A 25,810-nucleotide genomic window follows, 5' to 3' on the forward strand; every position below is an offset into this window, starting at 1 on the left:
TATGGCTCATATGTCAAAGTAAATTCTTGAAAATGATCAGTGTTATCTCTGAATATATTTGTTAATTTTTTTTTCTTTTCCATTCAAGATAAACTTTCATTGGAAGGAATAGTGGTACAAAGAGCTGAATGCCGACCTGCTGCCAGTGAAAACTACATGAGATTAAAGAGGTTAGTGTTCTTTAACTTTAAAATAATACCTGATAATTCCTTTTGGGGATTGAAATGCATGTATTAGATTGTTTATTAACTGTATGAAAACTGTGGTTATGTTGCAAGTGTTTTCTTCAAAGGCTGTTTTGTTTTTAAAACTAAGTAAGAACAAACTTCTAGTTATAAAATAAGTAAGTCCCGGGAATATAATGTACGGCATGGTGATTATAATTAATATTATTGTTTTTGCATATTTGAAAGTTGCTAAGAGAACAGATCGTAACAGTTCTCATCACAAGAAGAAAATTTGTAAATATGGTTGCAGATGTTAACTAGACTTATTACGGTGATCATTTTGCAATGTATATATATTTCAAATCATTATGTTGTATACCTGAAACTAATATAATGGTATATGTCAATTATACTTCAATTAAAAGAAAAAAAAACCCAAGTAAGAGTTTCTTTGGCAAGGGAACTTTCAGAACCTGGCCTGTTTATTTGGGATGTTTGAAGTTACTCTCTTATTAAAACCTGTAGTCAAACTTTTTATACTTCTTTTTCTAATCATTTTTATAGATCCTGATTTTTTAAAGACCTGTAATAAGGTATTTGTACTATTTTATTTTTAAAGGCTGTAATTTTTCCATAATGAACATTTCTAAAATACTCTACAGTATAAAGCAAGTATAGTTGCTAGAATATCATCCTTTTCTCTTGATTTACAGAGAACTTTTTATAAACTTAATACTTTGTTAGAGATTTCACATAAGGTCTCTCCTCCCCCACTGTTGTACATGGTCAGCATTTTGTAATTAATTTGATGATTGCAAATTCTTGATACTCCAAATTTTATGACTTTAAAAGAGCACTTTATTTAAATCCTGAGGAAAGGCTTTTTAAAAATGTTTTATTTTAAGTAAACTCTACACCCCCTGTGGGGCTCGAACTCACAGCCCCACGATCAAGAGTCACATGCCCTATCGACTGAGCCAGCCAGGCACCCCTTGTTTTATACTTTATATTGAATGTATTTCAACCCTATGTACTTCAGAATTACAAGTTTGTTCATTCACTCAGCACTTAACTGTGTGAAAGAGTAGTGAACAAAACAGGCAAAACTCTCTGCCCTCATGGAAGTTACATTTTAGCGGATTATACCTATACAGGGTTCATAATGGGGAACACACCGTTCAGGTGGTAGCAGTAGCCTGCCTGGATATCAGTGTTCTCACAGATAGAAGTGGCTGCTTGAGAGGCACCTGGGTGGTACAATTAGTTAAGCATCCAGCTCTTGGTTTCCACGGTAATCTCAGGGTCATGCGATCGAGCTCCACGTCAGGCTCCCCACTCAGCATGGAGTCTGCTTAAAGATTCTCTCTCCCTTTCTCTCTGCCCCTCTTCCCCTGCCATGCATGTGCACATGCTCTCCCCCATCAAAATTAATAAATAGATCTTAAAAAAAAAAAAAGTGGCTGCTTGAGCTGGATCCTCTCTAATGTCACATCATCTTTTTAATTTCCCTCCTTTCTCAGTTAGATTAGAGTGTGTCTCTCAGGAAGGAAACAAAAAGACTCTTTTCTTGTCCAGTAATTCTTCTCATTTAAAAGGCTTCCCAGGGCAAGGAAAAGGATGATAATCAAAATGAAAATTTTTTATAACTGAAAATAACTTTGGAACACAGTCAGGAGGTGTTTCTCTCTTTGTGTTTAGCCTATAAAGTTTATCATACAATGTGTGTTTTTGAAGACTTACCTTCTTCAAACAACCACTGAAATTGCAAAATGCAAAATCTGGTTATTGAGCTACTTGCCAAGATCTTTTTTTGTGGTCCTAATTTTCTTTAAAGGTTTCTAAAGATTTCTGATGATGAGATTAGGCAAGTTGCCTGTTGTGTTAATGAAATGGCTGCTTTTTTTTCTTACCAAAAGATAAAAAAAATGTTTAGTCTTTTGAATGTGCTAAGAGACCAGCCATTACATATTTCAGTTACTTAAGTGACTTAAGGAAACAGCGTGATTCAGGAGACTGATAATCATGTGAGTTTCATAAAATAGATGATCCGTGACATGTCATGAGCCCTGAGATTTTTTTTGACCAAGTGGAAAAAGACAGGAGTAAGAACACTCTAAACAGAGAGAGATATTCACGCATAAAGACTTGGGGAAGACACTGGGGACCTCTGTGTAGCTCTGCGAGCCTGGAATGCGGGATTTGTTTGAGGCAGAGCAAACAGAAGCTCCAGTCTAGACCTCTGTTTTGAGCTCCAAACTTGTATATTCAAAAACCTGGTTGAATGTCCAAGAGACATTTTAAATATATGAAAAACTGTTCTCCCAGGCTTTCCCCCAAAACCGGCTGTACCAGTGGTCTTTCTCATCTGAGTTAGTACAAACTCTGTTCTCCTGTTTTCTTAGTCCAGAAATCTTGGTGACATTCTTGAGTCCTCTCTCACACTCACATCCAATGTGTCAGAAAAATCTTACTGACTGTACCTTGAAAGTATTACACATCTACAGTGTGACCATTTCTCACCACCCATGTGATCCTCCATGAAGTCTCACCTAGGTCACTGCAGTAGCCTCCTAGCAGCATTCCTGCTTCTGTCCCTGCCCCACTCCAGTCTGCTGCCAGCACAGCAGTCAGAGCAGTTCTTCTAAAATCTGTTACGTCATGCCATTCCTCTGCTCACCGGTCATGTGCAGTGCTTCCTTCTTACTCAGTAAAATTCGAGTCCTTCCAGTTCTCTGCAGGGATCTACGTAATCACCCTCCTACTCCTTCCCACTTCTCCCCATCCTTACCTCCTCTCCCCTCACTCCCCCTTACTTACTCTTCTCTAACCACCTGAGCTCCCAACAGTCCTGAGCACTCTAGGCACTTCCATATTAGGGCCTTTACACCAGATTTTCTTTTCTGCCTGGAACATCGTTTCTGCAGATAACTGCATGGCTCACTCCTTGCCTCTTTCAAGTCTCTTCTCAGATTCTACTTTTCCAATAAGGCCTATCCTGACCAACCTACTTCTTTCTATACTTGTATTTTCTTATAGACCATATCACTCTTAATAGACTATATAATTTACTTATATTTATTGCCAGCTTTGCCCTAGTGTTAAACTTCTGTGGTTGGTTCTTTGGTGTATATGTGTGTGCATGCACACAATCATCTATTTTGTTCACTTATACACACACACACCCCCCCCAAGTGTTTAGAATAGTTCATGACAGGGTGCCTGGGTGGCTCAGTCGGTTAAGCATCTGCCTTTGGCTCAGGTCATGATTTCAGGGTCCTGGGATGAACCCCACATCTGGCTGTCTGGCAGGGAGTCTGCTTCTTCCTCTCACTCTGCCCTTCCCCCCACCCCCCCACCAATGCTCTCTCTCTCTCTCAAATAAATCTTTTTTTTTTTTTTTTTAAAGAATAGTTCATGACATGTAGTAGGTGGTCAGTAAGTATTTATTGAGTGAATAAATGGCAGGAGATAAGGTTTAAAATATTAAAGACCTTTATATTCTGGCTAAATTATCTGTTAAAGAGTCTTAATATGCTTTAGTAAGAAATTGGGACTCTGGGTGCCTGGGTGGCTCAGTTGGTTAAGCGACCGCCTTCGGCTCAGGTCATGATCCTGGAGTCCCGGGATCGAGTCCCGCATCTGGCTCCCTGCTCGGCAGGGAGTCTGCTTCGTCCTCTGACCCTATCCCCTCTCATGCTCTCTATCTCATTCTCTCTCTCAAATAAATAAATAAAATCTTTAAAAAAAAAAAGAAATTTGGACTCTGTGCTTTGGCTGTTGGGGAGGCACTAAAGAATTCTAAGATCTATGGAAAGCAAAGGGATTTCTGTTTTGGGTAGGTCGTCCTGGCCATAATGTAAGACTGAATGCAGGGAGATAAGGTAGAGGCTGATGTAATAACCCCAGGTACAAAATGTCTAAATGACTAAACAAAGTGGTTCTAGTCAGAAGGGAAACGAAAGACAAGGTTTTGAGGATAGAATCAATAGGACTTAATGAGCTCATCTCCTACTTAAGTGGTTGTGGGACAGGGGATTTCATCAAGAAAACCTAAAACACAAAAGGGAAAAAATATTGCACTGCTTCTATTACTTTTTCTTTATCTCTATAAAGTTGGCGGCATCTAATGATATTTTATTAGGAGGAAATTTATTTTGAATTGGTAAATGTAAATATACTCAATATCAACTCACATTTGATATACTGATTAAAATTTATGGAGCACATGGGTGGCTCAGTTGGTTAAGCGTCTGACTCTTGATTTCGGCTCAGGTCATGATCTCAGGGGTCCTGGGAACAAGCACTGTGTTTTGGGCTCTGTGCTCTGTGGGGAGTTTGCTTGAGATTCTATCCCTCTCCGTTTCCCCCTCCCTTTCCCTCTCTAAAAAATTTTTTAAATTATTTAATTTGTGTTTTATTAAGTGTAACTTTAAGCATCTTGAGGGTTTGTTTTTTTTTTAAACTAATTGCTGTGTCCACCATGGGGCTTGAACTCATGACCCCAAGATCAAGTTATACGCTGCACCGATTGAGCCAGCCAGGTGCCCCCTTGAGGCTTTTTTTAATAGTCAAATGATAAATTATACATTCACCCCGCTTATAATTCATGTTGTACTCTTTTTTTTTTTTTTTTTTAAGATTTTATTTATTTGACACACAGAGAGACAGCGAGAGAGGGAACACAAGCAGGGGGAGTGGAAAAGGGAGAAGCAGGCTTCCCATCGAGCAGGGAGCCCGATGCGATGCGGGGCTCGATCCCAGGGCCCTGAGATCATGACCTGAGCCAAAGGCAGTCGCCCAACCAACTGAGCCACCCAGGTGCCCTGTCATGTTGTACTCTTTTTTTTTTTTTTTTTTAAAGATTTTATTTATTTGACAGAGAGAGTGAGAAAGCACAAGCAGGGGGAAGCAGTAGAAGGAGAGGGAGAAGCAGGCTTCCCGCTGAGCAAGGAGCCCGATGCGGGGCTCGATCCCAGGACCCTGGGATCATGACCTGAGCCGAAGGCAGACGCTTAACGACTGAGCCACCCAGGTGCCCCTGTTGTACTCTTTAAAATATAAAGAGACATAAAGATAAGACAGTCACCCTAATGTGTGTTTTCTTGTAGGAAAGTCCTAGTAATGGGAAAATATGTGGCTTTTTAACTTCTGCATGTTTATGTCACCAACTCATCTCAAAATACTTGTCTCAAAAGTTTTTATTTTTAATTTTTTCAGTGTTTGTGGGATTTCATCAAAAACCTAAGAAAAGCCATTCTCTTTGGGAACAGAACATAGACTGTGGAAAGGTGGAGAAGAGAAAAATCAGTCTTTTTTCTATGCAAAGACACCAGATAGTAGGAAGCAAGTTGTGATTCACTTTCTTTCTTGGGGAGAGGTTACCAGGCTATACCTGCCTAGATTCCTGATGTTTAATGTTATGGTAAAAGATGTCTTAGAATGTGTTATTATAAGGGAAGAGGAAAAGGACTTCCTCACTCAGTAGATCTTTATGTAATTTATGGGTGATGTGATTCATGTGGGTGAGCTAGATTCAGGCCCAAAGAAGTTTCTGCAAATAAAATTTTTGCTCAATGCAATTACAACACTGAATGTGGATATATTTAGTACTTGTAATTTTGACTCTTCTCTGTATATAAATTTCATAAAGAATAATTATTTTTAAGTGATTTTTCTTATATATTAGGATGATTATCTTATAACTGTGTCCCTTTATATTTAAAAAATAAATACAGGATGGGGCGCCTGGGTGGCTCATTCAGTTTAAGCGTCTGCCTTCAGCTCAGGTCATGATCCCAGGGTCCTGGGATCGAGTCCTGCATCGGGCTCCCTGCTTAGTGGGAAGCCTGCTTCTCCTTCTGCCTTTCCCCTAGCTTGTTCTCTGTCTCTCTCTCAGTCTGTCAAATAAATAAATAATCTTTAAAAAATAAATACAGGATGAATGACAGATAGGGTAATCATATAATTTATCATTTAAAACAGGATACTTTGGGGAAAGAAAGCAGCCACTAAACAGAGAAGATGACACCCTGAGACAGCAGTCTAAACTGTCCCAGATATAATTGGGATGTAAGGTCAATATGAATAGCCTGGATACACTGAAATGCTAACCTTTTAAAATGGGAACTAAAAGATTAGAGTCAAATAATGAGAGTGCTGGCAGTTAGGAAATGTGTACAGTACCAGGAATTCTAGACTAGGTGAAACTGCTATGGCTGAGCAAAACTGTGTGCTTCCCAGAAGCCACCCAAAGTTGGGCATACAATGGTGCTGTGTTAATGTTTTCATGTAAATTTTTATATGAAGTTTATTAAACAGAAAATCAGTAATAAGCTAAAAATAGTTTTATTAAAAGCCATTTTCTATTAATGCTCAATAAAATTTGAGGTCATAGCAGCAAATCAGAATTCTATAAAGATAATTTCATGACCAGGGAAATGTAATACTAGTTTTTAGCTTTCTGGTAGTCTCATTTGAAACAGTTTTTGGTGAATATTGAGGTTAATGATTAATATACTTGTATCAGGATACTGTTAGGATACTTTCATTTTCAGGTACCAGAAAACCCAGTGCAGACTGGCTTAAAAATATAAGAAATTCATTGACTCACATAAATAAAATCCAGTGGTGTTGTGGGCTTTAGCCATGCTTTATCTAGAAGTCCTCAACGTCATCAGTGCTGTAGCTCTGCTTCTAATGTTCTTGGGTCTTTCTCCATCTTGACTGTCCTAAGGCACCCAGATGTGTGATTTTTAAAATGTGGAACTGTATATCTTTTTTAATCAAAGATTTTTTTAAAGGTCCTTCTGAAGAGCTAACCCAAGAAGGCAGCTGGCCTTCTTTGCCTTAAGCATGCTGTTACCCCTGTACTGCTCCTTTTTAATTATCACTTTAAGTGAAGCATTATGTGAAAGGGGCTGAGGTCATCATTTAAATACAGTTTTTAAATGCATTATAAATAGATAGCTGTAGTAAAAGTGCAAAAATACCAGTGCAATAATAAAACTACCCTAAAAAGCTAGGCAAGGTGTTTTACCTAGAATTTTTTAAGAGACTAAAACAGTTCCTCATAAGGAATGTTATTTGATGCAGGAAGACTTCTTAGTCCATGATAAGAATCTTCTTTTCAAAAAAAAAAAAAAAAAAAATCTTAGGGAGATTGATGGTAAGGATGCTTCCATTTCCTCTGAAGAGCCAGAACAGCTGTCCTCCACGGCCCTTGAGCTATAGACTACACCTGAAGATTTAGTATTCTGATGAAAGAAGGATTTCCAAATGATTGTAAAAAGCTATTGGGAATACATATAAAGAATTAAAGCATTGGTATAATTTTTATTTTATTTATTATTTTTTATAAAGATAATTTATTTATTTGAGGGAGGGAGGGAGAGAGAGGTAGCATGAGCAGTGGGGAGTGGGAGAAGCAGGCCCCCCGCTGAGCAGGGAGCCCGCCCTGTAGGACTTGATCCCAGGACCCTGGGATCATGACCTGAGCCGAAGGCAGACGTTCAACCGACTGAGCCACCCAGGCGCCCCCGCATTGGCAAAATTAAACAACAAAGTTTTCATATGATTTCTTTCTTTCAAGTTCTCTGGCATTTTCACTGGAAGAAAGAGGAGAGGAACTTTCTGAGTATCTGGGTCTTGTCTCACCCTAAGCTCCTCTTGTGTTTGGAGTTCCATACCTCCTCTGCCTGTTCTCTTGGTGTTCCTTGGGGTTCCGGCCCCTTCGTGTTCTGCCATTCCAACTCAAATGTGCACTGTATCAAAACCGGTCACTTTCACGCTTCCCAAATGTGTCCTGTGCATTCTTCTCCCACTGTCTGCTGTGCTCTGTTCTTGGTTTTCTGCTTGCCAAACTCCCTATTTATCCTTTTAAGATTCAGTTCAAATGTGAAATGTCACCAACCATTTTTCTCCACATAGGATAATCACCATCTCCACCAAGCTCCTGCTACACTTTTTTCTAATAAACCACTGATCACATTTTGCTTTTTGTTTTACTTTTCATTACTTTTATTTATCTCTACTAGATAGTGAGCTTCTTTAGGTCAGGGAGTATATCTCATTTATCTTTGTTCTAACAGCTTTATGTTCAGTAAATTCTCATAAGTGACCAAAAATCAAAATTTTGAAGTTATGGATTTATAGCTATACCATGATTAATGAATCTCTTAAGAATTAATACTCTTTTAAAAATGCATTTAGCTGTGTTTAAATTTAAATTCTAAGTCCCGAGAAGCAGTACTGGCATGTGGTGATGTTTGTACAAAGCCTCACAGCTTTGCAAGATAAAAATACCTCAGTACACAATTTGTCTTTGTTCACTCACAGTTGAAAATCAACAGGGCTAACCTTAGGTAAAACTGTGAAGTAGGGAAAGTTTATCTTTATTATCCAGGCATCTCCTTTTATCACTCCTTTCCCCCTTAGTAATGTCTGTCTTTAGGCACCTACTTTTTATCATATTCTGATCTTTTCTGTTCTCTCAGTTCTGAATCATTTTAAGAATGAATAGGCATCAAACTGGGTATTTGATTTTAAACCTTTTATTACTACATGTGAATAATAGCCATTAGATTACCTGTTCAAGGTATTTGAACAGGCACATTTTTTTTTTTTTAATGGGAAAGGAAGAAAAGTCGTTGAAATTACACCGTGTATAGGTTGGCCCTAAACACAAAATTTGAGTAGTCCTTTTAATTTGTGGTGGGACTTGTCACCAGGACAACCATCTCTGCTTGCTGGGCCGAGTGGGTAGATCTGGCCTGCCTACATTTGTTGAAGATCTGTTCCAAGGATTTAAAACTTGCTGCTGAATGCGATCCACAGAACTGGCCAGATTCCCTTAGCGAGGATTAGGACCATCACTAGTCCATATAGTGTCTTTGTACAAACTTGTAAAAGGTGATCCTTCCTTAAGTGTTTTTATTTTTGTCTGTCAGGGAATCATGGCGATTTACATATTTTGTTGAACAAGACATTATTGCCATCTGCCAGAAAATTGTCACAAGAATTATACAAATCTTTGCCATGTCTTTGAATGTGCTCTGTCAGTGTGACACTATGGTGCACTGCAAAATGGGACCAGCCTGGGAATGAACTGCATTCCCTTGTTTGCTGCAGGCCTAGATGTCTTTTTTTCTTATGAGTTGGCTTAAAATCTAAGTTGCTTGTCTGGTCCTTGTAGGCACTGAAATTTTCAACCCTTGGTCTGTGGTTTCCTGAAGCACTTCAAGAATAAGAAAAGATATCACATGTTTCTTTATTAGGGAACCAGGGTCCCACTTACCATTTAGTACATTGAATCAGCAGGAATGATGACAAGTCTAACTTACTACTAGGAGGGACTAATTTAGACTTTGGGATGACCAGGCTTCAAATATTCTTAATAGTTTGTAAAGTACAAGAAGACCTTACTTATAAACATCTTATAGACTATCCTTCTTGCTCGAGACTCTAATGAAGCTGCCATGGGATGTATTGTAAAGAAAACTTGAGTTTGGGGGCGCCTGGGTGGCTCAGTCGTTAAGCGTCTGCCTTCGGCTCAGGTCATGATCCCAGGGTCCTGGGATCGAGCCCCGCATAGGGCTCCCTGCTTGGCAGAAGCCTGCTTCTCCCTCTCCCACTCCCCCTGCTTGTGTTCCCTCTCTCGCTGTGTCTCTCTCTGTCAAATAAATAAATAAAAATCTTTAAAATAAAAACAAGAAAAAACTTGAGTTTTAAGAAAGAATTCTAGATATAAGTAGAGAAGGAGAAGACAGTGTTTAAAAATTTTTTAAAAGACTGCCTGGGGTCGGGGGACATGGCTGGGTGGCTCAGTTGGTTAGTCCAACTCTTGATTTTGGCTCAGGTCACGATCTTTTAGCCCCACATTGGGCTCTGCGCTGGGCATGGAGCCTGTTTGGGATTCTCTCTCTCTCTCTTTCTCCTTCTGCCCCTCCCCTGTTCATGCACTTTTCTTTTCTTTGGTCTCTCTTCTCTCCCTCTCTCTCTCAAAAAAAAATTTTTTTTTTAAAGTCTGCCTAGGGGAACTGATTTTCAGGCAGGACAGCTCAGCGTGCATGGTAGGCCGCCCACTCTTTTTTTCTTTTTTTTTAAGATTTTATTTATTTATTTTAGAGAGAGTGAGAAAGAGCATGAGAGGGGAGACAGTCAGAGGGTGAAGCAGACTCCCCATTGAGCAGGGAGCCCGATGTGGGACTCAGTCCCAGGACTCCAGGATCATGACCTGAGCTGAAGGCAGTCGCTTAACCAACAGAGCCACCCAGGCGCCCTAGGCCTCCCACTCTTAAATGGCTTCACTTTCTATTAGATGTTCAAGTTAATTCTTTTGGGTTTTTTTTTTTAAACTTCTTTCCATTTTCACAAATGAAAAAAGTGAGTTGTAGTTAAGTGATTTGCCCAGGCTCACAATTTGTGAATGGCAAAGCTGAAATTTGAACCCACATTCAGTTGATTCCAGTGCATTAGATGACAGGGTACCTCTTCTGGCCTTGATATTTTCAAGAGCTTGCCTGGCTTATCAGTAGGGAAGGGAAGGGAGTTTGTTCTCTTTCTCTCTCTCTTGTATAGGATGATCTTTGTCCTAATGCCCTGCAACTTAAACTAATATTATTAGTACCATGGTTCTGTTACATTATAATATAAATAGGATAACATTTTCAGGATTTATATAAGATATGTAACTGCTTTGTTGTTTCATTTTAGAATTTTTATCAAACTTCAGATCCTACAACTTAAAAATGAACTTTGATAGCATAATTTAATTTCAAAGCTCCATATATCTGCAGGAGAGAGTTGGAATATTCAATGATTTTACATGTCCATGGAGTTTAGTATTTTACTTTTGGGAAGTTTATGTAAAATCTGTAATACTTTGGGTAGTTTTGATGCACTAATAGTTGTGCTGTTTTGAAGATGTAATTCTCTATAATATGTCCTAATATGACAGTTGTCACATACTGTGTACTGATTTTTTTTTTTAGGCCTTTGAAGGCCTCAGAATGTCTAAAACCTCTTTTTTATAATGTGTTATATATTTGAGGAAAACTGGAAGGATGGAATTAATAATAATAATAATGATAATGTTCAGGCAAAAACTTTTCAGACTGAAAAATAGTAGGCATGTAGGGAAAACAGGAGAGGAAGGTGTGGGCTTAATAAGCTTATATAAAACAAAACATGCCAGTGAATGGTATTTCCACTAAACTGCAGCTCTCTGAGGACAAGACTTTTTGTCTACTTTATTGGCTGGCGTATCTCTAATAACCAGAAGAGTACCTGGCACCTAGTAGGTGCACAATAAATATTTGTTGAATGAAGAAGGAATGAAAGGTAAGAGACTTAGGTTTTATGCCTTTTGTCGTGCAGTCTGCCCAGGACTTTGATCACAATGAGTCATTTCTATTTAAGCTGTTACATGCCAAGTTGATTTATCTACTTCTGTTACTTCCCCATATTTCATAGTTTCAAGGTGTTATTTGTTACTCATTTGTTCAACAGCTCTATATTCGGCATCTGATGCAACTATTATACTAAGCAGTGTAGCATTAAAAGGAAACCAGAGTTTATCTGTTTTGGGAAATGGATCATAGATGGGTATTAAATAATAATTTAGGATAGTATATTATGGTATACATCTGAGAGATTGTCACAGGCGGTAAATACCAAGATTTGGAAAATGCTGATTTGGTGAAGTCAGGGAAAAGAGTCATAGGCTTTGAATAGATAAAGAGCAGGAGGGAGAGATTCTAGGAGGAATGGGCACATCACAATCTGGGATAAGTTAATAGGAGCGTTTTAGGAAATGTAGTCAATCAGCCTGGTAGGCTGAATAGACAGAGGGCTGATTGTAGGATATTGCAGTGTTAGACTGAACAGGTGGATGATCCAATGAGTCACAGATTATGCATCTTTCACTCTGAGGGAGGTTCGTAGGTGTCCTTCAGGGTTCTGTCTTTAGCACATTCTCTTCCCTTGGTTACTGTGATCCTCTTTAATTTTCCTCTGGCCTTAGTAGTCTTTGTAGCTTCTGCTTATCTCTTGAACTCTAGCCCTCCTCCGTTGTTTTGCTAAGTGATCCCACCCTTTAAAAATATATATACACGGGCGCCTGGGTGGCTCAGTTGGTTAAGCGACTGCCTTCGGCTCAGGTCATGATCCTGGAGTCCCGGGATCGAGTCCCGCATCGGGCTCCCTGCTCCGCAGGGAGTCTGCTTCTCCCTCTGACCCTCCTCCCTCTCATGCTCTCTGTCTCTCATTCTCTCTGTCTCAAATAAAGAAATAAAATCTTTAAAAAAAATAAAAATAAAAATATATATACACAACAACTCTGGAATTTGTATCTCCAGCTCAGACCTCTCTGTGGACCTTCATACCCATATATTTACGACAGTTCACTTGAAAGCTCCCCTTGGATTTCTCACAGGCCTCTTAACATTGCTGAAATTTAATTCTTGGTTGTTACCCACCTTCCCACCCCTAATGCAGTTCTTTCTCCAGTCTTCCGCATTTCCACTCAGTTACTCAGGTATAAAAACAACCTAGGAATTATCCATGATTCCACTTTTCATGACGAGACACATCCAGTCCATCTTCCAGTTCTGTCAGCTGTTGCCACACTACACATGCTGACCTACTTATCACTGCCACTACTACACAAGTCTAAGCTGCCTTCTTCACTCACCTAAATTTAGGACCAACTACATAATTTGGAGGGCCTGTTGCAAAACAAAATTCCACAGTCCCTTATTAATAGATTAAGAATCTCAAAACAGTGACAGCATTGCATCAGATCAAGTGTAAGACCCTTCAGGGTGTGGGCCCAGTGCACTGTAAACTGCTCCTGCCCCTCCCCCTGGCTCTGCTACCGCAGTCGCTCCTAACTGGTGGCTCCCTGCATCCCCCTATGGGCCATTCTTCACACAGCGGTCATCAGCATAGATGAGATCATACCCCTTCCCTACTGAGAATTTACAGGATCTGAACTGTGTGCGCTCTGACCCTGAGGCTTCTTCATCCTCTTCTCCCACCACACTCCTGTTCTCATTCACTAGACAGCAGCCAAAATGGCCCCTTTTTGGTCCCTCAGAACAAGAGCAGCCCCATCTCTGGGCTCCTCTTTCAGTCTAAGTACAAGTCTTTCACCAGATCTTAGCCTCCTTTCCATGAGGTGGTTCTCAGGTCATATGTCACCTCCTCAGATGGGCCTCTCCTGACCACTCCTAGGTGAAATAGTAGGGCCGTCTCCCCACCCACCACCACTGCCTAGTTACTTGGCATGCCGTGACTCAGTTTTATTGTATTTTTAGCATTTATTACTGCGTGGCACTATCTTTATTATTCATTAATTATTACTTATTGACTGTATTCCTGTCACCTAGCATGGTTGTTTCATGAATAAATGTTTTTCATAATCCTTTTAGCCTCTTATATTTTGGAGATTTATCTGAAGAGTGACAGGGGTTTATTTTTCCTTTGTTAGATTCTAATAATCTTTTATTTGTTGAATTCTTATAAAATTGAATTACTTATATTTAATTTACAAATATTCCAAGGTTAATTTTAAAATACCAAATTATTTTCTCTTTAAAACGGCATACTTCTGGAATGACACATACTTACATGTATTGTAGCTTGGACAATAAAGATGCTATTGCCCACTGAAACTGAAGTTAATACTAAAGAGTAAGCAGAGTTCCTCTCCCCTCCTAATCAATATTTTACACCATAATACACCATAATACCAAAGGTTTCACAGCCCAGAGCTTCACAAATGTCTGTAAATCCATTCATTCAGTAACCACTGAGCACCTATTATGTACCACACACTCAGAAACAAAAAGTAAGACATTTTTCCTGCCCTTGAGTTGCTCTTTGTAGATAATTTGTTCTTCGATATGTAGCATTCTGTGTAGTTTTAAAAAGAAAAAATTACTCAGTCTGCTTCATGAATTATACTTGATCTTCTAGCTTTTAAAATTTTAACACATAACCAAAATAATTCACTTGTTATAGGAGAAACACATAAATTTTTTGAGGCTAACATGAATATGAAATATTGTAAAATTAATTTACAAATCTGTTGTTTACCAGTACTGTCTGGTACACACAACAGTTTTGGAGAGGGTGGGTGTGGTGACGGCCAAATGCTATTGTTCACAGAATTTGCAATACTTACCACATAATTACATTGAGTGCCATATGGCATTTTATTGCAGCTCATTAAATTACAAGAAGTTTATACTTCTATTTGTGTTCTCTTTAGTGCCGTTCAGTAGCACTGTTTTTTATACTGTATACTTTAGATACCCCTTTTTCATAAAAAAAATTATCTTTCGGGGCGCCTGGGTGGCTCAGTCGTTAAGCGTCTGCCTTCGGCTCAGGTCATGCTTCCAGGGTCCTGGGATCGAGCTCTGCATCGGGCTCCCTGCTCAGCAGGAAGCCTGCTTATCCCTCTCCCACTCCCCCTGCTTGTGTTCCCTCTCTCACTGTCTCTCTCTCTGTCAAATAAATAAATAAAATCTTTTAAAAAAATTATCTTTCAAGATGAACATAATTTATAAAATAGAGCACCATGACTTTTCTAGAAATAGTCCCCACGTGGATTCTAAGTGGTGACTAAATGACAGTGTACTGTGCTATATAGTCCCCTGAATATAGAAAATAAGAATATTGCTAATATACCAACAAAGGGGTAACTGAAATTATTTTTTTCAAGAACATATTGTTTTGAAAATTGTCTCTTGTTAGTTTGCTCTTTTTTCTTCCTGGAATGCTAGAGGAATGAGTTGCTTCTAATAGTTGAGTTTTCCAAATAGCTACTACTCCATTCTTTGAAAAGTTTGTGGCTTTAAACAATTTTTTAAAAAGATTTATTTATTTGAAGAGAAGGAGAGAGAGAGAGAGAGCATTAGTGGGGAGGGATAAAGGGAGAATCTCAAGCAGACTCTGCGCTGAACATGGGGCCTGACGCAAGGCTCGATCTCACGACCTTGGGATCATAACCTGAGATCAAGAGTCGGATGCTTAACCAACTGTACCACCCAGGGTGCCCCACTTTAAACAATTTTTGATTAACTTTAATGAATGAAAATCTTTCTGAAATATGTTACATATTATACCTACATCCATACCTCATATACAAAGTGTATTGGGAATGTAATCTAGCCTTCTGTTTAACTTCGTTTTTCTTTTGAACACCTGTTTTGAGTTCTATAGTAAATGCCTTCAGATCCTGTCAAAAGGAGTGGGATTATTTACCCTTTCACAAGATGACCACAAAGTATTACGCTTTGTGAGTTCTTTTGCTTGTTTTATATATATTCTTCACTCCCCTCTTAGCAGCTCTCATTTTGTCATGTTAATGCTGTTACTATCTGTTGCAGCCCCTCTCTCCATTCTGATTTAGTGTTTTTAATTTCCTGTGAGCCAGGAAACCAGTTTTAAAATTCTATTAAAATGAATAATGTGTGCAAAAGTAGACTGAATAGACTCTGAGTGAAGGTCTAATGGGCTTGACTCTGAGTCAGGAGCCCAGAGCTGTCATGCTTGGCCTTGTGACATCTGTTTTGGTTGCTCAGATGTTCTTTTTTGCATCTTTCCTAGTTCTGGTTAGGGCAGATGTCACTACTTAATAAATAGAAAATATGTAGAATATCTCATTTTGGGACCTTTCCTTTGGGTCACTCGTCTTTGTTAACATGATACACTTGCAGCATCTATCTGAAACTCAGATATATAATCAAGTATTGCTAATTAAATTCCCTGACGTCTTTCCAGGTGCTTTGCTGTGAAACTGAGTCATGCAACTAAATGAACTTTATTAAGCTGTTAATTGCCAAAGCTTATTTCTCTGCTCTTTATTCAAGTTTCTGTCACAGGTGAAGCGTACAGTTTAAAAATCAGTGGAGTGTTAACAGCATAGCAATATATTATACAGTCAGTCCCAGTGTACATTCATTAAACCTTCAACATATATTCTGTCATACCTTCTTTGTCAGGCATTGTGCTAGGTACTATGCCTATGATGAATAAGAAAGACAGGGTTTCTGTAGTTATGATTTTAAATAGTACCCGGTCTTACTTAAACTTTAACATGTGTATACAGATCACCTGAGAACTTCATTAAAAATGTTGGGCCAAGGCCCCAGAGTTTTTGACTCAATAGGTCTTGAGTTGGGACTAGAAATAAGCACTGTTAACCTGATGATTCTGAGGTAATGGTCCTCCGAGCACATTTTGAGAAATTCTGGTCTCGCAGATGAGGAATTCCTAACAGGGAGTACAGTTTTCAAATAACATATGGACACAAACAATATAATGCTGTATTTAACCTGATTGCTATTTCATCTGTAAACTATCTCAAAAGTATTTTTTAAATCATTGGCTTATGTTTCTACTTATTACCTTTATGTTGAGATGAAATGACTGGAAACTATGATTAAATCTAAGCATGGTAATTTCTTATCTCTTAAATAACCCACCAACAAATTAATCTTTTCCATAAGAATAACATTGCCCTATGGCAGGCTGTCTCCCAAAGACCACGGATATTTGACAGCTACAGCAAAGGCAAAACATTTCCTCCCAACAACTTCTTTAAAAATGAAATGTCATTGGGGGCGCCTGGGTGGCTCAGTTGGTTAAGCGACTGCCTTCAGCTCAGGTCATGATCCTGGAGTCCCGGGATCGAGTCCCGCATCGGGCTCCCTGCTCAGCAGGGAGTCTGCCTCTCCCTCTGACTCTCCCCCTCTCATGCTCTCTCTCTATCACTATCTCTCTCAATAAATAAATAAAAATCTTAAAAAAAAAATGAAATGTCATTGAATGCACAAGAAATCCTTGTCAGTGGTTGCCTCTGGGGAGAAAGATCTAGATGTCTGGGGGAGACTTATTTTTAATCCTGTATGCTTTTGTACCTTACACATTTTATACCATGTGACTGCATTACCTAATCCAAAATAAATTCGAGAGTGTATGTTATGGTGTTACCATAGGTCTAAAAGTATACTATTGGTTACTATTTCACTATAGATGTCTCTTGAGCCTACCTTTCTTTTTGATACCTTCCCTATCAGCATATCCTAGAGGGTGGAGTCTTTCCTCTGCTGAGCTCTTTATTTGAATAACTCTCCCTTCTTCAGAGGATTGTGATACCACCTTATCATAAACTTCATTCTTACACATCCTAGAGTCTGTTTCTACTTCATTGTTCTAGTTTTATATCAGAAAGGTGCCATTTTAATTATTGTGGCTTAATAGTGTATGTTAATGCCTAGAATATTATGAACTGCACTATTATTCCTTTAAAATTTTTTCTTAATTTGGGACGCCTGGGTGACTCAGTTAAGCATCTGCCTTCAGCTCAGGTCATGATCTTGGGGTCCTGGGATCAAGTTCCCCATGGGGCTCCTTGCTCAGCAGGGAGCCTGCTTCTACCTCTCCTCCCTGCTTGTACTCTCTCACTGTCTCTCCTTGTCTCTCTCTCAAATAAATAAATAAAATCTTCAAAAAATTTTTTTTCTTAATTCTTCTTACCCATTTGTTCTTTCATGTCAATTTCCAGTAAATCCTTTTTTTATTTTAAACCTGTTATTTGGGAAGAATCAGCTTCTTAGCATAGTTAATCTTCCCGTTCGAAAACACAGTTGTCTTCTTCCATTTATTCAAGTCTTCTTTTATATATTTCGATAATAATTTGTAGTTTTCTTCTTAGAAGGTTGGACATTTTTGGCAAGGGTTGCCCTGTGTATTTATATTTTTGTTGCTACGGTAAATGCTTTTTCTCAAAAAAATGTAGCTGGAATATAGGAAGGCTACTCTTGTATATTTGCACTGTTTCTAATCTGTCATTTTCTTTTTTTTTAAAGTACATAATTGTATTGTTTGCAGATGTATCCAGATATTTAAAAAGTACTTAATTAGCATATGAAATTTAGAAAAGTATTATATAAATGTACATATCTATAGTTGTTATCCTATTAAAAATATGAAATAAAACTTATGTGTCCTTAAGTTCCTGAGCTTATTGATCAGAGAGACACAATAACTTTAAAAAAAAATAGTCAGTTTGGGTTTATTAAAACTCTTCCATGGAAAAAACAAAGTTGAGCATTGAGGAACCTAGGTTATAAGGCTGGGCAGTTTTTCTAAAACAGGTGTCACGTGGTTGCAAGGCATATGTAAAAACTTACCAAATTGTACACAGTAGAGATCCGCTTCCTTTAAATCGGTTATACCTCAGTAAAACTGTTTTAAAATATCACAAAACTTTCGCTTGAGTTAGGTTTCCTCTCTGATAGTCTTGCCTTCTTTTGCTTTCATTGAGGATTTCTATTATAGTTTTTGCTAGTGGGCTTTAAAAGGAGTGTAGATCAGTAGTTAACATAGTACCTGGCAGGTAATAGACACTCTGAATGTCTTCGGTGGACGGTAATTGAGTAACATATTGAATTGTTTTCCTTCTTGAACACGACAATTGCAGCCCTGGCTTTAGGTGGCTGTGGGAGTACTGTGGTCCAGTGAGAGCCGCTGGAGAGAGAAATGAGTGAAGGATGAGGGAAATAGAGCAACCACGTAGGCAGTAAGGGGCTGCTTTGCTTGGGAGGTGATGGCCCAGGGAGGAGTTTGCCAAGTACACTGGGAATGAAGGATAGAAAAGAAGGTGGCACATTCCGGGACCGGTGAGGAATCCTTAGAAGTTCAAGAAGCTCTTGTGTTCTGGTATTTGTCTTGCCCACTCCACCAGCTTGTAGCTTTTTCATGTTGGTTTCTTTCACAGTACCTGGTTCTGGGTCTGGCTTGTATTAGGTCTCCAGAACCCTCTGGAATTCAGCATCAGAGGTACACTTACCATACGCACATACCATTCTGCCCTTCCGCTCACTGGTACCGGGTACTGTGTAGCTTCTCTTTATCCCTTGTTTATTGTTCTCCCTGACACCAGTCTCTCCTTACCCTGGTTCATTCTCCTTTTTGTGATCAGAGTTAGTTTTCATTTTAAAGTGAGCCCTTTCCCATAGTTCCCCAGTTTTGACAGCTGACTCCTAATAGCTTAGTTTGGCATAAGAGAGCTGTAGCCTGACCTAACCATCTTTTTACCACTTATTTTTCACCTCTTCTTCCTCCCTCCTCTCCCTCATTATCCCCCTTCCGCCTTCCCTCCTCCTTCTCCCTCCCGCTCTTCCTCCCTCTCACATCCTCTCCATTCTTGGAATTTGCCACCTTCTTTTCTGCCCCTCAAACTGCCCCACTTTGTACAACAAACTCCTAGCTAGGCCTTCACCTCCCCAGAAAAGCCTTTCCTTGCTCCTCCAGGCAGTTGCCCTATCTTCCCCATGTACTTTACTCTAGCTTTTACTGTACACTGTTATTTACCTCTCTGTATGTTTGTCTTCTCCGTTAATTAAGAGCAGGCACTTGTAGGATACAGGGTGACTTGCCTCTCACAGTCTGTTGAGAGATGATAGGGATGTGATATCACTTTGAAATAGAGGCTTTTGTTGGGGTTGGAAGGTGGCTGGTGAGAAGATAGTGTAAACATACATATTTAGCAGAAGTTGGAGATACTGTTTATTAATCCAGTGTGAGGAAGAATGAAGGAGGGGTGAGAAAGAGATTTATGTGTTAACATCAGAATGTTGAAGGTGAGAAGATGTTCGAGAGCTACTGGTGGGAAGGAACCTGGTCAAAAGGGCAAACATAGTGATGTATGGAATTTTTTTGGTCAGCTCTTATTTTAGAAAAAGAACACCTAATTAGGTAGGATTCTGAACTGTACAAAGAAAGGTGTGTGGGATACAGGCTAGCTGCCCCCCGCCCCCAAACAAACAACTTTCAATTTGACAAGCAAGATAGATACATAAGAAATTGGAGTAAAATTTAATAATGGCAATGTGTGTGTGGTTGGGTACCTTAGTATGGTAGGAAAGGTAATTCCAGTAAGAATTTGTATGTCTTAACCAATGCTGATAAGCAAACCATTCAGGTAGGAAGTAAGAGAAGAGTCTTTTGTGGTTATAGTGTGTTAAAAGATCCTAACAGGAATTTGGGATTGGATAAATTGAGGTGCTTATAGTAAGTATGGCTTTTAACACTCTGATGTTTATACTGATCAAAACAAGGACAAAAACAAGCATAGCATTTAATATTTAATAGAAGTCAAACAGTTTTGTATATTGCTAGTCTTTTTTCTTATAATGGTAGTTTTGCCAAAAAAAACACACACACACACAAAAAAAACAACTAACTGGAGCCAGTATTGCCAGGGTCCTTGTGCATCTTGAACTGCTGTAATTGTTCCATAACAATATGCTATACACAACTAGCTACATGTCTTATAATACTTTACTTTGAACTAGGACTTCGTTGTTGTGGCAGTGTGTCATCAAAATAACTAGCATCATTTATATAACATAATTATGTAACATAACAGTAACATAACTGACATTTTTATAACTAACAATATTAACATATTTATGTAATTAATAACATTAAGTAGATACTAAAACTTAAGCATAACTTTGGTTAGTTCCTATATGGTTTGTGTCAGCTACAAGTTCTTAGTGGCAGTGTAAATGTATGAGGAGAAGACAGCATTTGGGGTTTTTTTAGTTTCTAGCCTTTGATTTTATGAGGTTGGAGCAAGAGTATATGGAGTGTTAGATAAATTTAACTTCTTTGAGAGAAGTCTAATTCTAGCATTGATCTTTTGTCACTGTACCACAGAAGTTTGTATCTAGCTTTCATTATCATTCTTGAATGTAAAGTTTGAATTTCAAAGTTGAAACATGTGCAGAATTCTTCTTTCAACCCCTCTCTTCATCCTCTTGATGGAGAGAAAATGAGACCATATGGCCTGAAACCCCATTCACAGTGGAAAGTCTGAAGCAGTGAATCGATAGGAAGTCCTTCCTTCTCTCTTTGCTATCCTAAAGGACAGTCTAAATGACTTACAGTCTCTAATATCAATATCAGTATCACAGCAGCTGGTCCAAAATGGAGCATTCTCCCTTGAGCCTTATCACTCCTTCTGTAATCTTCCCCCCCGGCCCCCACCGGCTTGATTTGGTTTTAATTAGCACCAGAATCTGTCTTCTTAATTTTTCGAAGGTTGCTAAAATAGCATATTGAAATTCACCTTATCTTTTAAAAAAGTCTTTCTGAATCTCAGCACACGTTTGTGGCCACACCCTATTAGACATTTCCCATCTATTATTCCAGCATTCATACTTTTCATGGAGTCACTAATGAAGTAGCCATTTGCTATATTTGCTTAGTCACCATAGCAACAGTGTCTTGGTTGGCGTACGCCTGGGTAGCTCCCTACAGTTTGACATGATATGCTGCTAATAATTCTGATTTCTACTCCGAGGCAACTGGAATTTTGCAGAATGGAATTTTTAAATTTGCTGAATAGAAGTTTGATCCCACTGGTATATTCTCTTAGCACCCATCACGTAGTCATAGGATCATAGAAATTTTAATTTGGAAGAATGATTCATACTTGCAGTATATATCACAGTGGCTGGCTAGAGAAACATTGCTTCTGTCACCATGAGCAGCTTATTTAATCCCTAGCCTGCATATTTTTAGGAGTCAAAGAAATTGATCAGAAGGTGAGCAGTTGGGGCTGCTTGATAATCTTGGGTGCTTAGCTTTAAACTATTTTAAAGATTTCGGGTTATAAGCCTTCAATTTATAGTAAAACAAATATGAAAATTGGGAAGTACTTCTTGTCACAGTCATTTTTCCAATCTTTTATTGTCTAATTTCTATTAGGTCAGCCTCTTCGAACTACATTACCTCACTCATTTCCCCTTCTACACACTCACTTTAAGTTCCTTTACTCACTACTTAAAATAACAGTTACATAAATTTATTTTCATTTTTAAAATGTGTCTCCTTCAGATTTCGATAATGTGAACATGTACCTTACAGAAAATCCATATTCTATAATATACTTTATTTGGAGAAGATAGGATAGCCTGTTCGTGGTAATAGAGTTCACAGTTTTAAGAATCGGATCTAATCTTAAATGATATGAAGATTGTTGCTGTACCATCTGTTATAAAATATGTAAAGGCTCCTTTAAACCACCAGGTTCATTTCACATCTAAATTGCTTTTATCAAACATATTCCATACTTTAACCCCTACCTTGTGTATGAATTAAACCCACAGACGCCTACTTCCCTTTAGTCATCTATATTCTCATTTTGATCTGTATAAAAATACAGCAAGCTCAAATCCTATTAATTTCTTTCTTGGCTCTAAATACTGAACTTGGAGAAACATAACATGGGTGTGTTTTTAGAATGTGTTCATCCAAATATATATGTACAGATACATACATACATACGTACCGATTTTTTCATCTGTTCCACAGTTGAATGGATAGTGCTGAGAGACCAAAGTCATAGGGTCCGTTGCCATTTGAGTGTATTACCTTGGACTGTTCCATGGACACAGCTAGCTTTCAGCTAGCAATACTAGAGGGAACTGGGGGAAAGAGCTTGGTATAAAACCATTACCACAACTGGAAAAAATAACATAGGAGCTTATGCTTTCTTACTGGTATTCATCCTCATCCTCATCTTACTGGTGTTTGGCCTCATCAAAGATGTCTACCAAAGTGACGTTTACAAAGATAAATGACCCAGATTATCATATCAAAAGCTTAGCAAAATGAAGTGAATTTTGTTCATCACTTTCAAATATGCATTATGGCCAAGTAGCGTATCTAATAATTTGTACCATCCATACGTGTTGATGATGTGGAAAACATTTTGATACATTTGTTTTGGGCTCTAATAGTAGTCATTCTGTGACTAACCAGAGCTCCATGAAGAATAGTCTGATATTCCTAACATCTTGTAGGAATTACAGGCTATAAAATGAATGACTAAAAGATGAAGCTGCTTTCAAGTAGAGCTAACAATGCAAATAAAATAACACACAGTCTAAATCCGTAAAGCATCAGGACTGTTTTCACCCTCATGTTGTTTAGAAACCCTTTCCCTATATGCCAAGTTTGTTGTCTTTGTACTTTGTACTACCAGCTGTTAAAAATCCTAGGTTTGAATTGAACCAGATAGTAGTATTTTATATATTTAGAAAACCCAGATTAAAACATTTCTATAATGCCTTCTTCCCTCTACTAATAGCAAGAAAAAGAATTTATATTATATTCAAAATGATATATTCAGTTCTTAATAAATCTATCCATAGGCTTTATATAAAAGAAAATTTGCTTGATAGCCAGGTAACTTTATGTCAGTGTTGTATAATACCCCACCAAACAATAGCAAATCAGAAACCTATTTATCAGTCAATGGATAAACAGTTTTGGGAGCTTCCAAAAAAGTAGTTGGAGTTGAATGCCTATTGAGAGGGCTGGCAACATGAACAGATAAAATTATGAAAATAGAAAATCTTAGTGTAATAATTACTCTCAGCACTTTCTCAAAATGGTGAACATATTAGCATTAGTGTTTCTGTTGTGAAACTGAGTTAATGTTATTACATTAATGGTAATTTCTAGCAATTTCTCTTCTAGTTTTGAAAGAATTTTATCCACAAAGGTAAAACCTGTGTGAGGTTTGAAGCTCTTAAAATCAAATTGCAGCCTTAAATTAATGAATACATCTCAATCTTCGATGGAAAGAAAAAGCTTTCACATCCTGTTGATTAAATATTTTTAAGTATTTTCGGGGCACCTGGGTGGCTTAGTTGTTAAGCGTCTGCCTTCAGCTCAGTCTGCCTTCAGCTCAGGTCGTGATCCTGAGGGATCGAGCCCCGCATCGGGCTCCCTACTCAACAGGAAGCCTGCTTCTCCCTCTGCCTCCCCCTCTCCCTCTGCTTGTGTTCCCTCTCTCGCTGTGTCTCTCCCTGTCAAATAAATAAATAAAATCTTTAAAAAAATATATATTTTTAAGTATTTTCAATCAAGATATGTATGATGTGATTCGAGAATATTCAGGGGCTTGGCAGTCCCAGTGTATCACATTGAACTGCCACAGTGACTGCTTGGGCTGCAGTTCTCTCATCCAGTCAGTCCTCTGAGTCATACGTCATTGTGGGAGTCCGTGGACTCTTGTACGTGGGGAATCCGCAAGGAAGCAGAAGGCTGGAGCCTGTTACTTAGCTGGGTGGGAGAGTTTAAGCAGCACGAGCCTCTAGAATTATTACTTAGGGAAAACTCAGTTTCTATTTATGAAAGTAATCTGGGAGAAGAAATGGATAGTGAAACCTGAGTTGCTTGAGTAAAATGGTGATGTCAAGAAGATTTCTAAGAGCTAAGTTAACCACTGCATACACAAAAGTTTATGACGGTCAGTGTCGTTAAGCGTTGGGCAAAGAATCCTTTAGGATACAAAATCTAAACTAATCCTTAGAGATTACAGGGTGGAAAGGGGCCTAAGTGTTATTGTTTCATGTTCCTGAGGCATTAGCCTATTTGGTCATCAAGGTAAAATAATGTATATGAAATAATACAGAGCTAGATAAAAAATCTAGAGAAAATCAGCTAAAAAGGTCAAGGAAGTAAAAAACAGGGACACTAGCCAAAGTAAAATAGACACTGATGGTAAAGGAAGGAGAGGAATAAAATCGTTACTCCATGCAGTTGTACCCCTTGTGCAGTTTTTCTAAAGGTGGCCCTGTCCTCTGGGAAGAAAATTAGAAAACCTCCTTGAATCACATTTAATATGATGATGAAGATGGGGAAAGATAATTTTTGAGACTGTTTAAAAATGGCTATGAGTTATCTGTATAACTTAAAGAGATGTTCTGCTCAAATGTAGTTTTCTACTTGTTCTACTTGTAGTTTTCTACATGTTCTAGTCACTACTGGGTGAAAGTCATATATGAGACATTTATTTGAGTGCCCTGAAGATTAAATCCAAAAATATTTGACTAATAATTTAGTGAATTTTTCAAATCAGATGTATAGTTACCCAAAACTGTAAGCTACCATATTTTTATGTCTTTTGGTGCTGCGGTTAAGTTATAATTAGTTAAAATTAGCACTTCTGTGAGCATTACATGTTTTACCTGATGCCGAATGGCATTTAGGAAGAAATTTTCTTATCCTTGAAAACATCAGAGGAGATCAGAGAAAGTGCTTTTAATCTGATGTAGCCAAATTTCCCCTATTAGAATAAAGGATAGACACAGATTCCATAGTCTTGATTTTAAAATCCATTTGGTAAGCCAGATAATTATTAAAAGTTGTTTTCAAATAACTCCCATACATTTCTGTTCAGTGTGGCTACTTGAGGAATAATAATTATAATAATAGCTACAGTGTACTGAATATACACTAAGGGACAGGGTTTTATAAAGATCATCTCCCGGGGCGCCTGGGTGGCTCAGTCGTTAAGCGTCTGCCTTCGGCTCAGGTCATGATCCCAGGGTCCTGGGATCGAGCCCCGCATCGGGCTCTCTGCTCGGCAGGAAGCCTGCTTCTCCCTCTCCCCCTCCCTCTGCTTGTGTTCCCTCTCTCGCTGTGTTTCTCTCTGTCAAATAAATAAAATCTTTAAAAAAAAAAAAAAAAAGAAGAAGAAGAAGAAGAAGATCATCTCCCTTATTTCTGTTCTTATAATCCTCGGTTTTTCCCATGAGGGCACCAAAGTGTTAAAG

The 25,810-nt window shown here is 38.4% G+C and overlaps 1 protein-coding gene across 1 annotated transcript in view; it reads left to right on the forward strand.

Moving 5' to 3' along the window:
- Nucleotides 1-25,810, forward strand: part of GTF2F2 (general transcription factor IIF subunit 2) — a 149,583-nt gene that overhangs the window by 82,467 nt on the left and 41,306 nt on the right. Inside the window, exon 5 of the mRNA XM_021697863.2 lies at nucleotides 89-170. Within this exon, the coding sequence (XP_021553538.1) occupies nucleotides 89-170 (82 nt within the window). The remainder of the gene's footprint in view (nucleotides 1-88; nucleotides 171-25,810) is intronic.

Source organism: Neomonachus schauinslandi, chromosome 3 (assembly GCF_002201575.2).
Source record: "Neomonachus schauinslandi chromosome 3, ASM220157v2, whole genome shotgun sequence".
Classification (NCBI taxonomy): domain Eukaryota; kingdom Metazoa; phylum Chordata; class Mammalia; order Carnivora; family Phocidae; genus Neomonachus; species Neomonachus schauinslandi.